The sequence below is a fragment of the Sus scrofa genome, chromosome 11 (assembly GCF_000003025.6).
Source record: "Sus scrofa isolate TJ Tabasco breed Duroc chromosome 11, Sscrofa11.1, whole genome shotgun sequence".
In the NCBI taxonomy this organism is placed as follows: Eukaryota; Metazoa; Chordata; class Mammalia; order Artiodactyla; family Suidae; genus Sus; species Sus scrofa.
Genome location: NC_010453.5, coordinates 5,694,697 through 5,711,647, shown reverse-complemented (window position 1 = coordinate 5,711,647; position 16,951 = coordinate 5,694,697). Strand labels below are relative to the sequence as shown.

The window sequence follows — 16,951 nt, the reverse complement described above, 5'->3', positions numbered from 1 at the left end:
TCAGCTGCTTGGAGAAGGTCGGGCTGCAGGTGGGGAGGGGTGTCTAGGCAGTGGTGACTGGTGCGTAAGGATAAGGAAGCAGGTGTCTATACCCTGGGATGCGGGAAGGCAGTCCCCAGCTCTTCTATGGTGTCTTTAATTAACAAAACCTCTCCCAGGGAATTCAGTTATTTAATGCTTGTGTGGTTCTGTGAGATCAACACGGCAGGTATCATTTTATCCTTTTTCAGAGGAGAACACTGTCAAACAGGTAGAAGGCAGGTCTGGACTAGGACGCGGGTCTTTGCAGGAGCTGAAGCACACCACTGGCCGGGGAGAAAGGGTGGCCGTAGCAGTCAGGGTGAAGGGCAGCTGGGGATGGACCGTGGATGGCCTTGCCTGTCAGTCCCGGAAGCCTGGGCTTTCTTCAGTACAGGTGTGGAAGCTTTTGGAGCAGAGGATTCCACTGGAACCCAAAATGCTCAGGGGGTTGGTCTGGCAGCCTTTGGTAAGTGCGTCAGCTTAGGAAGCTTAGGAAAAGGCCTACTGAGATACTACTGCACTGCCCGGGCCAGAGTGGATTGAAGTGTCTTTTTTATTGTGTGGATTTGTTTTTTTCTTACTCATGTAGAACCTAGGATGCATGCAAACAAATGATCAGTAGGTATTTACACCCATGATTTGGGGGTAAACTAGATAAGAACAGAAGCTTACAGGTAAGGTGTTTCAAAGAACATGCTTACTATCAGAGGTAGGTTGAGATTTCAGAGTTCCCGTCATGGCTCAGCAGAAACGAATCTGACTAGCCTCCCTGAGGACAAAGATTCGATTCCCAGCCTCACTCAGTGGGTTAAGGATCCAGCGTTGCCATGAGTTGTGGTGTAGGCCAGTGGCTACAGTTCCAATTTGCGCCGCTAGCCTGGGAACCTCCATATATGCCTTGGGTGCGGACCTAAAAAGACAATAAATAAATAATAGATTTCATGGACTTTTAGAAGCCAAAAAGATCTGTAAAGATAAACTGCAGCACATTTATTTTATAATTAAACACCTGAGGCCTGAGAAGTTGAAGAGCTTGTCACAATACCCCAAAGCTTGAAAAGAGAGACTGAATTTAATAACTGCTCCATGATATGTGTTTCCATATATACTTAATTAGCCCTGGAAAAAACTAGCTCTAGAGAGGCATCGTCTCATTAAGCGCCAGCCTTTTAGAGCTGTGAAATGCTATTATTTCCTTGAGGTTTCCATTCAGTAACATAACTCTTTTTTTCCCCTGTGTCTGCATGTTTCCTCCACTGAGAACTCATTATAATCTAGGTATAAAATTTTTGAATTTATGCATTTTTATTTAACATTTAGAACAGGAAGGCTGTATGAAGATACACTGGTGCGGGTTTTTGTTTTTCCAGATCAGGCACAATTGGTTTGCCTTTTTTCAGTTTTGAGTATGGATATTGGGAGGGGGTGGAATCTAAGGAAAAGAAGAAAATGTGTCACTTTGTTATCTGAGGACTTAATGATTTTCATTTCACCTGTCAGCACGGGCTGGACCAGGCTGCAAAGCAACACAGTGATGATTTACTCTCGTTAAAAATAGGTATGACTTTTGCTCCCGTAACGAAGAGTCCTTTGTCCTGGATCCTGCCAGCACCGTAGGAAACAGAGTTGAGAGCATCACTCAGCGCACGGCAGCCATAGAAGGAAAGAATAAGGTACTGTCTGAAAAATAAGCACTGGCATGGTTATTCTAAAACCACACACTTTTGGCTCCCGGCTCTGGGTTTATTAGAGCCAGAGGTAATTCATATGCTCAAACAAAAATCCACTGCTCAGGTTGCTCTATTCACCCTGACCACCAGCTCCAAAGTCGTGAGTGCTTGGTCCTCATGGAAGAGGCAGAGGCATCAAACTGGTCCATAGCCCAGCTTCTCGGCCCGGCTGCACAGTAGCGTACTTGCCCAATTTGTTTTTTTCTGCTTTTTAGGGCTGCACTGGTGGCATAGGGAAGTTCCCAGACTAGGGGTCGAATTGGAGCTCAGCTCCCAGCCTACACCACGACCACAGCTCGTGGCAACATCAGATCCCCCCACTCACTGAGCAAGGCCAGGGATCAAACCCACATCCTGATGGATACTGGTCAGATTCACTTCTGCTGCGGGAACGCCTCCTAATTCTCATTCCACTTGAATCTTTAGCATGGCGCCCGGGCTTTGCAACAGCTAGATTCTCGCATTCCCTGGACCGAGAATCTCTGGCATAAATCAAGTGGGACGGAAATAAGCAAAAGCTAGTACAAGACTATAGGCCAACATTCAAAGCTGCCGTGTCACAAAGTATCTTGTTTTCCCACAGGCAAAGCCTAGGGTGGGGTATACTGACACACATAGTATATCAGAGTCCGTAAGCGATGCAAATCAAAACCACCCTGAGATCTCAGATCCCTCACACCTGTCAGAATGGCCGCTGTCCAAAAGGCAGTAACATGTTGGCGAGGATGTGCAGAATCCCTCGCATGCGGCCAGTGGAAATATAATTGGTGCAGCCACTACAGAAAGCAGCAGGGGTTCCTAAAACACCAAAAATCAAACTTCCACATGACTCAGCAGTTCCACTTCTGAGTATCTGAAGAAAACAAAAACACTAAAAAAAAAAAAAAAAAAAGATATCATGTAGCCACATGTTCAGTGTAGCATTATTTACAATAGCCAAGATATGGAAACAACCTAAGTGTCCACCAGGGGGATTGAGTAAAGAAGATGAGGTATATATTCCACATATACACTGTGGAATATTATTCAGCCGTTAAAAAGAAGGAATGAAATCTTGCCATTTGTAACATCATGGACCAACCTTAGGGCATTATGCTAAATGAAGTAAGTCAGAGAAAGACAAATACTGTGTAATCCCACATATATGTGAACTAAAACAAATATACAAAAAAACAAGCTCATAGATTGGTAGTTGCCAAAGTCAGGATGTAGACGGGGTGGGCAAAAGGGGTCAAAAGGGACAAATTCCCAGTTACACAATGAATAAGCCATGAGGATGTCACATTCAGCATCGTGACGAGAGTTAATACTACTGAGTAGCATCTTTAAAAGTTGCTAAGAGATCTTAAAAGTTCTCATCACAGGAGAAAGCTTTTTAACGATATGTGGTGATGGATGTTAGCTATTAACTAGACGTAACATCTCCATTTTGCAGTATATACAAGCACTGAATAGGTGTATTACACACATGAAATTAATACAATGTTATTTGTCAATTATACCTCAATTAAAAAAAAAAAAGTTTCCCTGCCCTAGTCAGGGTCTCAGAGGCATCTTTTTGCACGTGCTTTTTCCACTCCCCTAACTCCCTTGGCCTCAGCAATAGTTGACACCTTGCGAACCAGGCAAACCTCAGTGGATCTCAAGGCCCAGTAGCTTTTTTCCTGCTGTTGAATTAGTGAAAAATACACTTAAAAACCTGTTGTTAGCCGGCACAGGGGTAGTGAAGCTTTAAAAAGAAAAAGGAAAAAAAAAAAGATATCAAATGACCCCTTGCCGAAATGTCTGCTTATTCGTGGATACCTTGATGTGGACATGTGTTCATATGGTGTCATCTGCTTCGGCTCGTGTGTGTCTCTGCTCAGCTGGAGGCTGTGTATCCAGAGGCCACAAAGTAGACGGCACCTTTCTCGCTGCAGAACTCAGTGATAACAAATAACATCTGAATTCTCCATTAGGGAAAACTTTCCCACGTATGCTCATGTCAGCATCATTCTTTGGCAGGCCACAGTGGTTATCTCCAATTTAAAGATAAGAAAGCCCAGGACGATAAGATGATTAAGTCAACAGCTTAAAAGCAGCATATGAGAAACTCAAACCAAGGTTTTCCTTTGCCAAAACCCAGCGCCCTGCCAACTATGCCAAGGCAGAAGTTAGTTAAGATGGTGAGGGCCAGCATGATAGTATCAGCAATCACAGGTCAAGGATTTAGGAGCAGTTTTTCTAACTACGGCAGGTGCGGTAGGTGGCATACCATTCTTTTTCTCTAATACGAAGGAACTGTAGTTTAAACCATCTCAAGATGTGTGGCTCTTGACGAGACAGCAACTTAGTGAAATACTTAGAAAAGAGGAAATTCCATAAACTTCAAAGTTTCACTTGAATGATACTACATATTTTTTTTTTTAAAGAAGGAAATTGCCTCAAAGTAGAAAACACAGTAGTTGTCACAAAGAACTAGAAAATTTCAAGATGGCATTGACTCTGTTAAATCATTGTGCCTGTTCCTGACCGTGGCAGGTGGTTGTCCTGTGCATGGCTGGGTATTAAAATGTGAATTTATAAGCTTAATTTCAAAGGTAACCTCTAGTCCTCTTGGGGGATTCTACCCACCAAAATACACAAGAGAAAATGAAAAGGCTAGGTGAGGTTTCAGATCACCTTGAACCATGAAGTTACAACCTGACTCTAGAATACCTGTGACGGAGGATGGGAGAGGAGGCACTAAATCGGGCCAAGACAAAGAATCTTTCCTGATTTTTTTTTTTTTCCTGCAAGTTCCAGGCAGATTGCTTGTCCTGGGCTGTTGTAGGTATACCGAGGTTTTAAATATAGCCCTTCAGACACAGTGGGCGCTTAGGCCATCCAGGCTACAGTCAGGAACCCTGGGGTCAAGCTCCACCCTTTCTAAGGCGCATAACCACCTGCAAATCAGGTCACCTCTGTGAACCCAAGTTCTCACCTCTAAGAAGATGGAGCTCATGTTACCTGGCCTAGTTTGGTTTGCCGGCTATAGACATGACTGTCCTCTACCCTGAATGCAGAAAGTTAATTGTGAACACGTGCAATAAGACTGTTAAGCAGTTGTTCATGTTGGAAAAACTTTGTTTTACAAAGTGTGTGTTGTTTACACACACACACACACACACACACCCCTTATATCCCATCAGTGACTGCAACACATGGGACCTGGAGTTACTAATTTCGTGACTCATTTTGCTTTTAGCATCTATTAAATCTTTCAGTGACAAAAGGAAGTTTTGCTATCTCAGAATCTTCTGCACAGGTTTTTTTTTTTTTTTCCTTTACAGTTAAAACTGTTTTTGTTTTTTTAATTTTCTGAACATTTTAGGAAAGCAAACTAAAGTCCCAGCTTCAAGCACACTGGTGCTTTTTCCCACCATCAGGCAGTCAGCACGCCCAGGACACTGCTCCAGCCATCCATGGAGCAAGGTCTTGCTAGATCTACTGGATTTCAGGGACTTGCTTTTTTCCCCTCTGTTGCATTGTGTTCTGTTTAACCCAAGGAAGGGTGCATGACACGATAAAATTCAGTTTCCTTAAGGCCACGTTTTGGCCTAGATTTGTGAAAAGTGAGTCATCAATTGGAGTTGCTCATGGCAACCGTGAAGCTTTGGGATGGCTCAAGTGGGGCTGCCAGACTGTTGGTCTGTAGGGATGGAGCAGGAAGTGGAAGGAACCCTGTTAGAAAAAAAAAAAAAGAAAAGAAACACACAGGAAATGCTTTTTACAGCATTTGATTCTGGGAGGCTGGAGAATCGTGACAACACAATGTCTTAGCAACATTTCCACTGAAATCGTTTGGAGGCTTCATTGAGACATGAGCACACTAGACGCACGCGGGCAGAGCAGGAATGCCGCTTCGCAGGGTCACAGCTTGGGCTCCGCGTCGCACCCACACTCCCCGATGTTGTGTTTCTCACGTTCTGTTTTCCCATCAGTGGGCTCAGATGTGCCACCCTAGAATAATTTTAGATGCTTCCGTGACCTTTACGTATCTGTTTTGATTGCTCCCCGAAACACTTAAAAGGAAACTATCTTAGAAACATCCCGAGATTGAAATCACTGTTCCATATATAGATTTTTTAAAAGCCAGTGCTGGAAATGAGGCTGAACTACACATCATCCCAGTCGTTCTACCCTGTGAAGTCCCAGCCTCGCTGAAGCAGTGAATCACGCGCGCTTTGCGAAAGGGAAGGAAGGAAGGAGAGTGAACAACTTCCAGATTTACAGTATCTGACGACAGTTGGCATCAGGGTTCCCGGGTCCCTCCAAAGAGGCTGAAGAGTGGATTTTAAGGGTCTGTGTCTAATGTCTGAATTCCTGAGGTCCCGTCAGGTCCAGCAGAGGCATCCAAAGTGTGGGCTCAGAACTAAGGAACATTGGGGCAAATGGAAACTAATTACAGAACTAATACACGCAGACATCCTTGGGAATTTTGGGGGGGTGTACCTTATAAAATACATAATAATTCCACATTCATGCCACAGCTCAAATTCTTGAGTTTAAAACTGTTTCAAGTATTACACCAATATTTCATATTCCAACTGTTGTGCTATTTCCATTTTTTTTTCCTTCTTGAAATAATTGTATTTGTTTACACTGGGGAGCAAACTGCACTGACCCCTAATTTGCACCTGACCTCCCTTTTCTGACTCTGTAGAGTGTATCCTTCAGCAGCCATACATTTTTGTTTTTCATGAAGGTGTTTTAATGTGTAACTTCAGAAGCTACTCTAGAAAAATGAAAGTAATCTCATAATCTAGGAACCAGGTAATTTTTTTAAATAAAGTGGCTCACAGGATGTAAGTTCCATCTTACTGTTAAATTTTCTTCTTTACTTGTAACTTTCATTATCAATCCTGTTTTCAAACCATGTAACACCATATCCTTTGGAAAAAGCTTGCAGCTTGTGTAAAATATGAAAAGAGCTAGTATTTCTGTGCATCGTAGCACTCAGCCCATAATGACCCATTTCTGCTGATGAAAGGAGCTATTCTTAAGGGAAAGCCCAATTCAAAGAGCAGACAGAACTCTACCAATAGATCTGTGCTATTACATTTAAAGAGTTTGAAGGCAAGAAGCAGGTTCATGTAGGTTAAGAGCATAGACACCGGAGGCAGACAAACCTGGGCATAAGCTTTTTCTTAGAAACAGGTGATACACCTGTAGCGCCTCACTGGGCACAGGAAGGATTAAATGACATCATGCTTCCCACGCTGTCTGGCAAACATCAGGGACTACATAAACGTACTCACAAGCGATGAAATAAGGTAGACGCCCATGAGTGTCATTCCCTAGTTCAGTTTTAATGAAACTTTGGAGAGGTGAGTTCTGGGCCAGGCTTGACCATGGGTAAGGTGTCTATTTCAGAAGGGGCCATTCAAGCAAAATAACAGACTTGAATGCCTTCGTTGTCGCCATGGTTCATCATGTGACCCAGGCTCATTTCACTTCAAGGTCCCTCCGTTTTATTCCCCATTGAAACAGAAATTCTGAGCAATCTGCCCATTCCTTGGGGTCTCATAGAATGGCTACAGCCATCCTCAGGTTCCCGGACGGACCTTAAAGACGGCAGATGTGCACCCTGGAATTGACTTTCCCTTGCCACGAGCCCCAGTTCTTATTCTCAGTTGCCTTGAGTTCAGTGACATCCAAAGAACTGTGCTAGAAACCCAAATGCAACTTTGAGACTCAGGTACTGTGTTCATAATTTCAAACATTCAGGCTGAACAGAAATGCATTGTTCATTCATGTTCTGAGCAACAATCAATCTGAGAATCTAAGTAAGGTTCTGCTGAGGCTCATTAGGATAAACAGTTGAGCACCAGCTTCCTAAGACAAGCAAAGCCTGAGCTGAGAGACCCCCAGGTGTGTTTCTCACCTGGCCCTGCTCACGCCACTTTCCAGCATCTCAGCTCGTTTTCTGAGACAAAAGAAAGGAGTCAGGGTCTCGCTTGGTGATCCCTCTTGTCCTTCAAGCTGCCACCTGCCAGCTCCTCTCCCAGCTACTTTTATTGTTCTTCCCCGACTCTGATGTGATGGGCGCAATAATTAAAAGGAAAATTGTGATCCAGAATTTCTTTGATTTCCCACGTCTTATAAAGAATAACCAAAGCAGAGAAAGAGACACCTGAACTCGTGCTCATGCTCTCTCTGCTGTTCATCTGCCTTTGTGAGAGTGTGTCTCTGTGAAAGAGAAAATAATATATACTTGATCCTTAACTCTGGACATGCTTCCCTGTTACCTTGAAGTAGTCCTCCAAGGTTAAGAAGAAGGGCTGTGTCATATTCCCCTCTGTCTCCCTTATAACGTCTGGGCAATGCCTTACACAGTAAATACCTGCTAGACTGAATGCAAAATGCCACGGATCACAGACACCCTTGTTTCCCAGAATGTCAGTAATACATAGAGGACGGATGCGCAGATATGATTAAAGAGATCCAACACACAGAAAGAGAATCATCATGAAATACATACTCTCCCGTAGTGAAAATTGCGGAGAATGTGGAGCAATAAAGTTGCTAGCTAAAAAAACTAGGAGTATCATTTTTGAGTCTTCCTAATCTCGTTAGAATGGATACACAATAAGGCCCCACTGTATTGCACAGGGAACTATATCTCATCTCCTGAGAGAGACCATGGTGTAAAAGAATATGGACAAGACAGAATGTATACGTCTGTCTGACTGAGTCACTTTGTGGTACGGCAGAAATTGACACAACGTTGTAAATCAACTCTAGATTAAAGATGTGTAGATGACGACAGAAATACCTTAATTTATTGGAAGGGATACAAGAACACAAGTGCCTGTCATGTTGCTTAGCAACTCAGAAAAACGTTAGGACCCTTTGCAGAATTTCTGTTCCCATTTCAGAAGTTCCACCGTCACATTTCAGCCTCTTACTTTAGCCTGTAAGTCACTGGATGGTAGTCCAGCTAGGACACCCCGTTAGTCTGGAAGCATCAACACAGCCTCTACAATTTCTTTCTTTCTTTCTCGGCCATGCCCACGGCATGCCAAAAGGTCCCAGGCCAGCGATTGAGCCCACATGCAGCAGCCACCAGAGCCACAGCAGTGACAACACTGGATCCTTAATATGCTGGGCCACCAGGGAACTCCTTGGTCATTTTAAATATGAAGATGTACTAGCTGGGAGTTCCCACTGTGGCATAGTGGGTTAAGAACCCAGCTGCAGCGGCTCAGGTCCCTGCAGAGGCGCAAGTTCAATCCCCAGCCAGGCACAGTGGGTTAAAGGATCTGGCATTATGACAGCTGTGGCATAGACCACAGCTGTGTCTCGGATTCCACCCCTGGCCCGAGAGCTTCCATACACCACGGGCGCAGCCATCAAGAGAAAAAAAGAGAAAGACTTAGTAGCTTTTTCATTTCTTTCATGTGCAGCGAGCATTACTTTTTTGCAAGGTTGGGCTGGCTTTTTAAATTCTCAACAATTCATTTTATACTGTGAATTTTTATCTTGGAAAGACGGCAGCAATGCCAGTCCTGAAGCTGTGTAAATTTGGGTTTCATTTCTTTTTCCTATTTTTTTTTTTTTGAGACATTCTTTTTTGTGATGTCACAGTTTGGAAAGTGCTTTCAGGTGCACACATTTGACCCCCCCGCCCCGCCCCCCATGTTTCTTTAGGGGCTCGTCGGCCAAACACCAGCCCTGAGACCTGGGGAAATGATTCTGTCCAAATTCCTGCTTTCCATCTTCTAGAGCAGGAACGGACGGCCTGAGACACGAGGTCCCCCACCAGCACACACAAGGTGCTTAGGGAGCTTCCCACCCCATCAGGGCCACAGAACCGCCTTCCAGAAAAGAAGTGGTTCGGCCAGGCTTTCCCCTCGGGCCTTGATCGCTGGACACGCCCGGTACAGACAGAACCCAGCGGCCGCCGGGAAGCCTTGCGTTCCCAAGGGGGGGTCGGCCAAACAAAAGCGGGGGGCCGGGCCTCCCCTCACTGGCGGGAGCCGACCACCTCGTGGGGCAGGACGTGCCGGCCCGCATCTCAGCCTCAGGTCTGTAATTGTTACGCCAGCCCACGAGGTAAATAAGCCTGCAGCCCTCGCGCAAGTCGGATGTCAGAGCCCCCGGTCTCCTGAGGACCTGCTTTCCTGTTGTTTTTCCATCCCTGCCGGGGCTCGGCCACGGGGGAGTTTGTGGGAACCCCAGGCGCGCGGCGCCGTCCCCGCCGAGGCAGTGGGGTGGCCCGATCACGTCCCCCTCAGCAGGGTCCCCGGGCCGCCAGCCGGGCTCTGGCCTGCGGCTAACCCGCCTTCTCTCCTGCAGACGGCCAGCACCCTGGTTGTGGCGGACTCCAGAACTTCTGGAATCTACACGTGCGTGGCTTCCAACAAAGTGGGGACTATGGAGAGAGACATAAGCTTCTACATCACAGGTAAGCCACGTGTCCCCGACTCACGAGGACCCCAGTCGTGTGTGCTTTCAGCGCACCTGGGTGACACCGGCTCCATCAAAAACAAGGTCCGTAGGGCGTGAAACGGCAGGACCTGCACCCCTGCTCTCGGGAGTGGCTTTTCCAACACCATCGGGCCTCCTCCAGCGTTATTTCCCTGAATTCTCTTTAGAGAGCTGTTTGTGTCCGCCGTCCTCCCTGGCTGGCTGGTCACTCTGGGACCTTGTCATGTTCATTTTCAGAAGCAGGCGCGGGGCCTGGCTCACGGTGGTGGTTCGGGAATAAGCAAGGAAACCAATGCTGGCACATTGATGGCATCCGTTTGAACCCAGGCCGTGCCTTGTTTCACGGCTTAATTTCAACTTTTGGAAAAGTTGAAATTAAAAAAAAAAAAAAAATCTGAAACTGAGGTCTGTTGACTGTTATTACTGTGCTATTTTGGGGTAGCGTTTCAGAGTGTTTCACCTTAAATGTGATGGTGTCTGCAAATCTGCAAGCGTCCAAGGTACACAAATGGCACTCCCTGTGTCCCTCCAGGGGTACAGGAAGGAAGTAGCTCAAAGTATAAAAACAATTGCCTGGCTCCACGCTCCCCCAATTTTCTGAGGAAACCCGGGCACTTAGCCAGCTCTCTGGAAATTTCGTGCTGCCCGGGCCAGGCTGTCGCAGTTGCCTTGAGTTCTCCAGAAAGAAGTAGGTCTGATTTCATGAGAAGTACAGGTTTCCAGATGACAGGGAGCCTTCTGGCCAGTCAGCCGGCCCTCAGAGAGGCTCCGTCGAGGGAGGTGTCCTTAAGTAGGTTCCCACACAATGTCACGGCCGGAAGAGGCACGGGGGCTCCTGGCCACTAGGCTGCCCCCCCATTTTCCAGATGAGGAAATGGGATTTGGAGAGGCACACAGCTGCGCCTCTGAAGTCCAAGTCCCTTTCAGAAGTGTGGGGCAAACCGTCTTTACATCCACTCCAAGGAGCAACACTCTTTTTTTCTTTTTCTTTTTTCGAGCCGCAGCCACAGCATATGGAGGTTCCCAGGCTAGGGGTCGCATCAGAGCTACAGCCACAGCAATGCCAGATCCTTAACCCACTGCGAGGCCAGGGATCGAACCCACGTCCTCATGGATATTAGTTGGGTTTGTAACCTGCTGAGCCACAACGGGAGCTCCTGGAAAAGTCCTTTCTTTCTTTAGAGAAGGATCCAGATAGCAGTTTCACTCATATTGACTCTCATCAATCATAGATGACCTGGACTAGTTAAGTTCAAAGGTTCAGCATCGTTCTGTCTGTCTAGTGGACAACAAGTTCCCACCCAGGTCCACAGCCGTTTCGTGTTCGCTTTAGAGTCAAAGGACTGAGCAGGTCCCGTTCTGCACATTCAATACATTTATATAGATTGAACATGCACTAACTGTTAGACAGTACAACCCAACTCTGTGTTGAGGGCTTGAAGACGAAAGAGCGAGGAGGCCCTTTCTTTCTAGGAAGACAGTTTTAACACCACAGACACAAAGAAGAAACGTTCCCATGTCCTAGGATCAAAAGGGATAAGCAGAAGCAGCGTGCCAGAGGCACTTACCAAGACTAAGCCAACGCCATCCGAGAGAAATATAATCTAAGCCACATATGTAAGAGAACCTTTTTTTGGTAACCTTTTTTTTTTAAGTAAAAAGAAAAAAGTGAAATTCATTCTATTTAACCTCATATCCAAAACAGGACTGTTTTAACATATCCATATTTTGAAAAATATTACAGTTTCTATTTTTTAAATTGAAATTAATGGAGTCCAGTCCAGCTCTGTCACACAAGCCACATTTTCAGTGCTTAGAAGCCACACGTGGCCCTGTTGTACTGTGTCACTCCAAGCCCCTGAGAAGGAAGCAGGACTTGAGATGGTCCTCGGGCGGCTAGAATTTGAATCGGTAGCAGGAGAACAGTCTTGCCCTGTCGTGTTGAGAACTAAGACACAAGGACCAACAGGACCACAAACTATATATCCAGCCAGTGGCAAGTTCCAAATCAAGAGAACACATTTCAATATGTTGGTTTCCATGTGTTTCAGCCTCCGCTGGACACACAGGCTTTCCGGATGAGCTGCAAGGTCAGATACAAGTATAGAGTGGTGGGGCTCCCCGCAGCAGAAGGGGGCAGTGCCTGGGGCACAGGGGGAGCCCGCCTCCCCCCCGGCTCATCCGTTTCCTTCTGCACCCACGGCAAAGGGCTGTGTGCCCCCCCGGCGGGGGGGTGTCTCTCCCCCAGACAGCCTCCCTGGGCCCTAGAATGTGCAGACGGACCAGCAGTCTGACCTCAGGACAGACCGGGTGAAGGGGGAGGAGGCCTGAGATGCCCGGAAGCAGACTTGGGATCATCTTTAGGGGGACATCGGGTCCCAGGGACCCTGAGAAAGATAAAGGAGTGGGAGCAGCACGGCCTCTGCGGGGGTGGGGGGGGTGTGTGCCCCCGTGACCCCACAGACCCTTTCCATGTGGGGAGGGGGACAGAGGCAGTCCTGGAAGATGTGCTGCTGCGGGAAGGGGTCGCGTTCAGTGCCTTATTGATCCGAGCCCCCAGGGAAGGCGCAGGGCGACCCAGCGCTAATCCCTGCTCCAGCACCAGCACTGTGGCCTCCTCAGCCCGCCGAGTCCTTGGTGGCTCCAGCCTCTGCCTGGGCACAGTCCTGCTGCTGCAGAGCCCAGCTATGAAAGCTGGTCACCTGCCGACCCAGACAGAAATCCCCTCCCCCTCGCACATCACGCACTTTCCAGCCGAGGAACGGCTGAAACTTCAGACCCCCAGCCGTGTCCACTGAAAGGAGGCATGGGAATTCCATGCCCACCTGCCTAACCGGAAACACACACCCTTTTTCCTCCAGACTCGTAGCAGCTCTCCTCTTAAATCTGAGCACAAATTCATCCAATCAAACCCACATTGCTTGGAATAGCATTCTCCTCATCTTTGCTGCTAGTGTCAAGAAATTAGTTTTGGTCAGTGATTTACTTACTCATAGTTCCTACAACTCTGCTCTTTTTTTTTTCCCACTCCAATCTGTCAGGAGGTTTATTCTCACTAGAGACTAAATACTCTTAGGATCGCTGCACCTTTTGTGACTGTTTTTCTGAAAAATGAAGGCGTATTTGCTGGGTGTTTGTAGTTGACCTGGTGCAGGTAATGTTTTGAATGCGCCGTCTCAACTGAAACTGCTCGGAATCAAAAGGGCCAGATGTGGGTCTTTACTGATCCTCATTTCCGACGTGTTGCCCCTTCCTTAAAATGCAGTCGTAACTTAGAGTTGCCGTCCACGCTGACATTCACGGCTCGCTCCCGTTCTGGACCTGGCCATGACCTTGTCTGCAGTATCTATTGGAAACAAGCAGAACTTTCTGGGCACCAGTCCCTTTCTTTTTAGAGGATGCCCTTTCTGTTCTTGAGGAAAGCCTTCTTCCTCCACCTGACCAAGGAGATTCCTTTCAGCCTTTGACTTTCTTTGCTTGTCTCTTTCATGACCTGCCTTCACACGTTTGAGCCAATCAAGTCCAGTTGCCACCCCCCCCCCCACAAACATGCACCTTGGTCGACAGACCACTCTCTCCCTTAGCCCCGGCTGGAATGTCTCTCCTGGGCAAGGGCCGAGTCTTCTCCTCAACTCCTCCCAAGACACCAGGGGGTTGATGTGTGGGTCCTGGATGAGGGGTAATTGGTGCTGCTGCTGATTGGGTTGGATTTGCAGCAGAGCCTTAAGTGTGGGAAGATTTCTTATTTTCACTTTCAGAATTAGAAGGCAGTTCTTTCTTGGTTCTGTTTTTGTACTCAGGCAAAAAAAAAAAAAAAAAAAAAAAAAATCAATGTGAATCAAGAGGAGAATCCCTGTGGCTTCATTAGGTAGCTTAGAGCATTTATCATCTCCCACGGATGAGAAACCGGCAGCAGAGGGGCTCTCCTGAGAAGCAGACCCAGCATTTCCAAGCGCTGTCTGACCGCCCTCAGCAAGCTAGCCTCCCCCAGGGTCCCCTGCCTGAGAAACAGACCCGAAGCCCTCTTCGGCTCTTTTCTTTTCCGACGTGTGTGTTTTTGCTGTTTTGCTGGCCCTCAGCGTGACTGTGGGTGTGTTCGCAATTACCGAGGGTGAAACAGGAACAGCCCTGCCTTATCTTCCTGGTTCCCCAATGTCACTAAATGCATTTTATTTTGAGATTCCTGGTGGTGCTGGGCAAAGATAAACAAAATCTTCCATCAGGAAACCTGTGAGCTATTTCCACAGGAAGTTTCAAATCACTAAAGTAAACAGAAACTCTCTACACCATCGCGGTGGCAGTGCCGGGCCCGCTTGGGGTCCACCTTCCAGAATGAGACTTCGTAACTGGAAGTCTGTGGGCTTTGAAGAAGGGGCTCAGTTGCAACCAGCTCTCAGGACTTCTGTCCCCGCAGCTGTGTCAGAGTTGACGGCTGATGTTTCATTCCCCCTGCTTTTTTTTGGAAAGGATCCCAGACAGAAAAAGATGCTGAGTGAGAGGGGCTATTTCTGACACCTTATTGTTGTGTTTTAAAAAAAAATAACGAGGGTCAGCTGCCTCTGCATCTTCTGGCACCTTCATAGATTTCCATTTTAAAAGCAGGAAAACCTCCACTGGCCGCCTCTCTCTCCAGTCATTGACCGCTTCATACACCACTGTTTACCCCCCACGCCTGGGTTTCAGATGAATACTTTGGCATTTCTTCAGACGTGACACTTTATAATGAAGGCAGAGCCCAGAAAAATCAGAAAAACAAGCAAAGTGAGATTTAGGAAAAGAGTTGATATGATAGCTAATTTTGGACTATTGTCCCCTTAAGGTTTAAAGGTTTCTTTAGAGCTTTGTGTGCAAAGGAGAATAATAATAATAATAGCATAACATAGCGCTTTTCATCTTCAAAGTTCTTTGTAAAATGTTGGCCCCAATTCTCGGGTACAGATACGCCATGGTGACGAGCCATGGGAAGGTTTTGAGAGCAGGCCAGTTCAGGGCCAGTAACCAATGATTTTCTCAAATCCTCTGGTGAAAAGAGCCAAAACGAGATGAAGGAACTCTCTAAGTGATGGTCCAGGTTAGGAAAGCTGAGGTGAGCTTTCAAGAGGTGCGCCCAGAGGCCCCAGAGAAGGACAGGAGGCTTAGGGGAGAACCCTTGGGGAAAATGACTCCTAATAGCACAGCCACCTGAGGAAAATGTTTACCATGTTTTTGGAGAGTAAACGTCATTTTAAAATTAGTCCCCCTTCCCTGCCCCCCACCCTGGAATCTGGCAGCTCTTCCAGATGAGTTGCCTGCCTTTTCCGAAGGAATCTTGCTCTTTTCACGGCTGAGAACCGTCCCCATCGAAGGGGGCTTGAGCAAAGAAGCGGGTCCCTCCCTGCCCCTTAGTGCCAGTTCTGCACGCCATAAAGCAGCGGGTGGATCATCTCGCGTTGTAAACAAGCATTCCACTTGGAAAAGCAATTGGGCGCCCGTAATGTACCATCCGAGTAGCATCCTGTTTTGCATTTCCTGCCTGGCCTGGCATGGAACGCACTTCGGTGGTTCCTACCGCCTATGTCGGATCCGTTCCCCCGACATCAAAAGATAAATACCATCCTTTTGACACCGATGCTGAGCGACGGGGCAGAGGGACAAGTCCTGGGCTCCCCGCTGTCTTGTGACGAGGCCCTGACTGTCTTTCTCTTTTGCAGATGTCCCCAACGGGTTTCACGTGAGCCTGGAAAAGACGCCCACAGAAGGGGAAGACCTGAAGCTGTCCTGCACGGTGAACAAGTTCTTATACAGAGACGTCACCTGGATTCTGCTGCGGACGGTTCACAACCGAACGACGCGGCACAGCATCCGCAAGCAGAAGACGGCCACCACCAGAGACTACTCCGTGACCCTCAGCCTCGTCGTCAAGAACGTGTCGCTGGAAGACTCGGGCACCTATGCCTGCCGAGCCAGGAACATCTACACAGGGGAAGAAATCCTTCAGAAGAAAGAGGTGACCATTAGAGGTGAGCACTGCAACAAAAAGGCTGTTTTCTCTCGGATCTCCAAATTTAAAAGCACAAGGAGTGATTGTACCACACAAAGTAAAGTCAAACCTTAAAGGACTCCCTGCCAAGTAACAGTTGTCCCGTACCATCCTGATTTATTGTCACTGTTGCTAACGTTCCGGCTCAGAGGAGACGCTCCTCCCAAAATGAGTGTGGCGATGATTTTAGGAGGCGCCGTGGGGCCCCGGGCCCCGGCTCGGGCGCCCCCTTCCGGCCGCGGGCTCCGCGCCCCGGCCGCCCTGGTGCACGTTTGGATTTGGAGGATCCCTGCCGCGCGTTCTCTGTGCGTTTTTGCTCTTTGCTGTCTTCTCCTGCCTGATAACCAGCAACTTGGGACCATCCTTCCCTCCCACTTTGACGCCCGCCTCTTTCCATGTTCATGTTTCCCAGCTGCAAAAACCTGACTAATTTAAACCGATGCCGGTTTCTGCCAAAGACGGACACGCATAACGTTCGTTCCCCCTCGCTCGCCACGCCCCGTGGAATGGGAGCCTCTGCCGGACCTCTGCCGGGTCTTCTTTTGTACTGTTCCCTCTGCTCTTGATTTGTGTAAATAGCACCTGGATAGCAAGTTATAATGCTTATTTATTTGAAGATGCTTTGGTTTTGTCGTGGGGTTGTTGTTTTTGTTTTTGGGGTTTTTTTGCATTAAGCACATTCATCTTCAACTGGGGCTTCCCCTGGGGCCAGAGGGGGAAGGTGTTGGTG

At 47.5% G+C, this 16,951-nt stretch overlaps 1 protein-coding gene across 5 annotated transcripts in view; it reads left to right on the top strand.

Annotated features, from left to right (window-relative positions):
• FLT1 (fms related tyrosine kinase 1) overlaps positions 1-16,951 on the top strand; it is a 176,398-nt gene that overhangs the window by 85,448 nt on the left and 73,999 nt on the right. For 3 of the 5 annotated variants that reach the window (XM_021065525.1, XM_021065524.1, XM_001925740.7), the window contains exons 11-13: positions 1,580-1,694; positions 10,071-10,179; positions 15,893-16,201. In XM_021065525.1, coding sequence (XP_020921184.1) covers positions 1,580-1,694; positions 10,071-10,179; positions 15,893-16,201 — 533 coding nt within the window. Of the gene's footprint in view, positions 1-1,579; positions 1,695-5,852; positions 6,249-10,070; positions 10,180-10,439; positions 10,616-15,892; positions 16,202-16,951 lie in introns of those variants that run through there. The other 2 variants (XM_021065526.1, XM_021065527.1) reach the window with 2 other exon arrangements.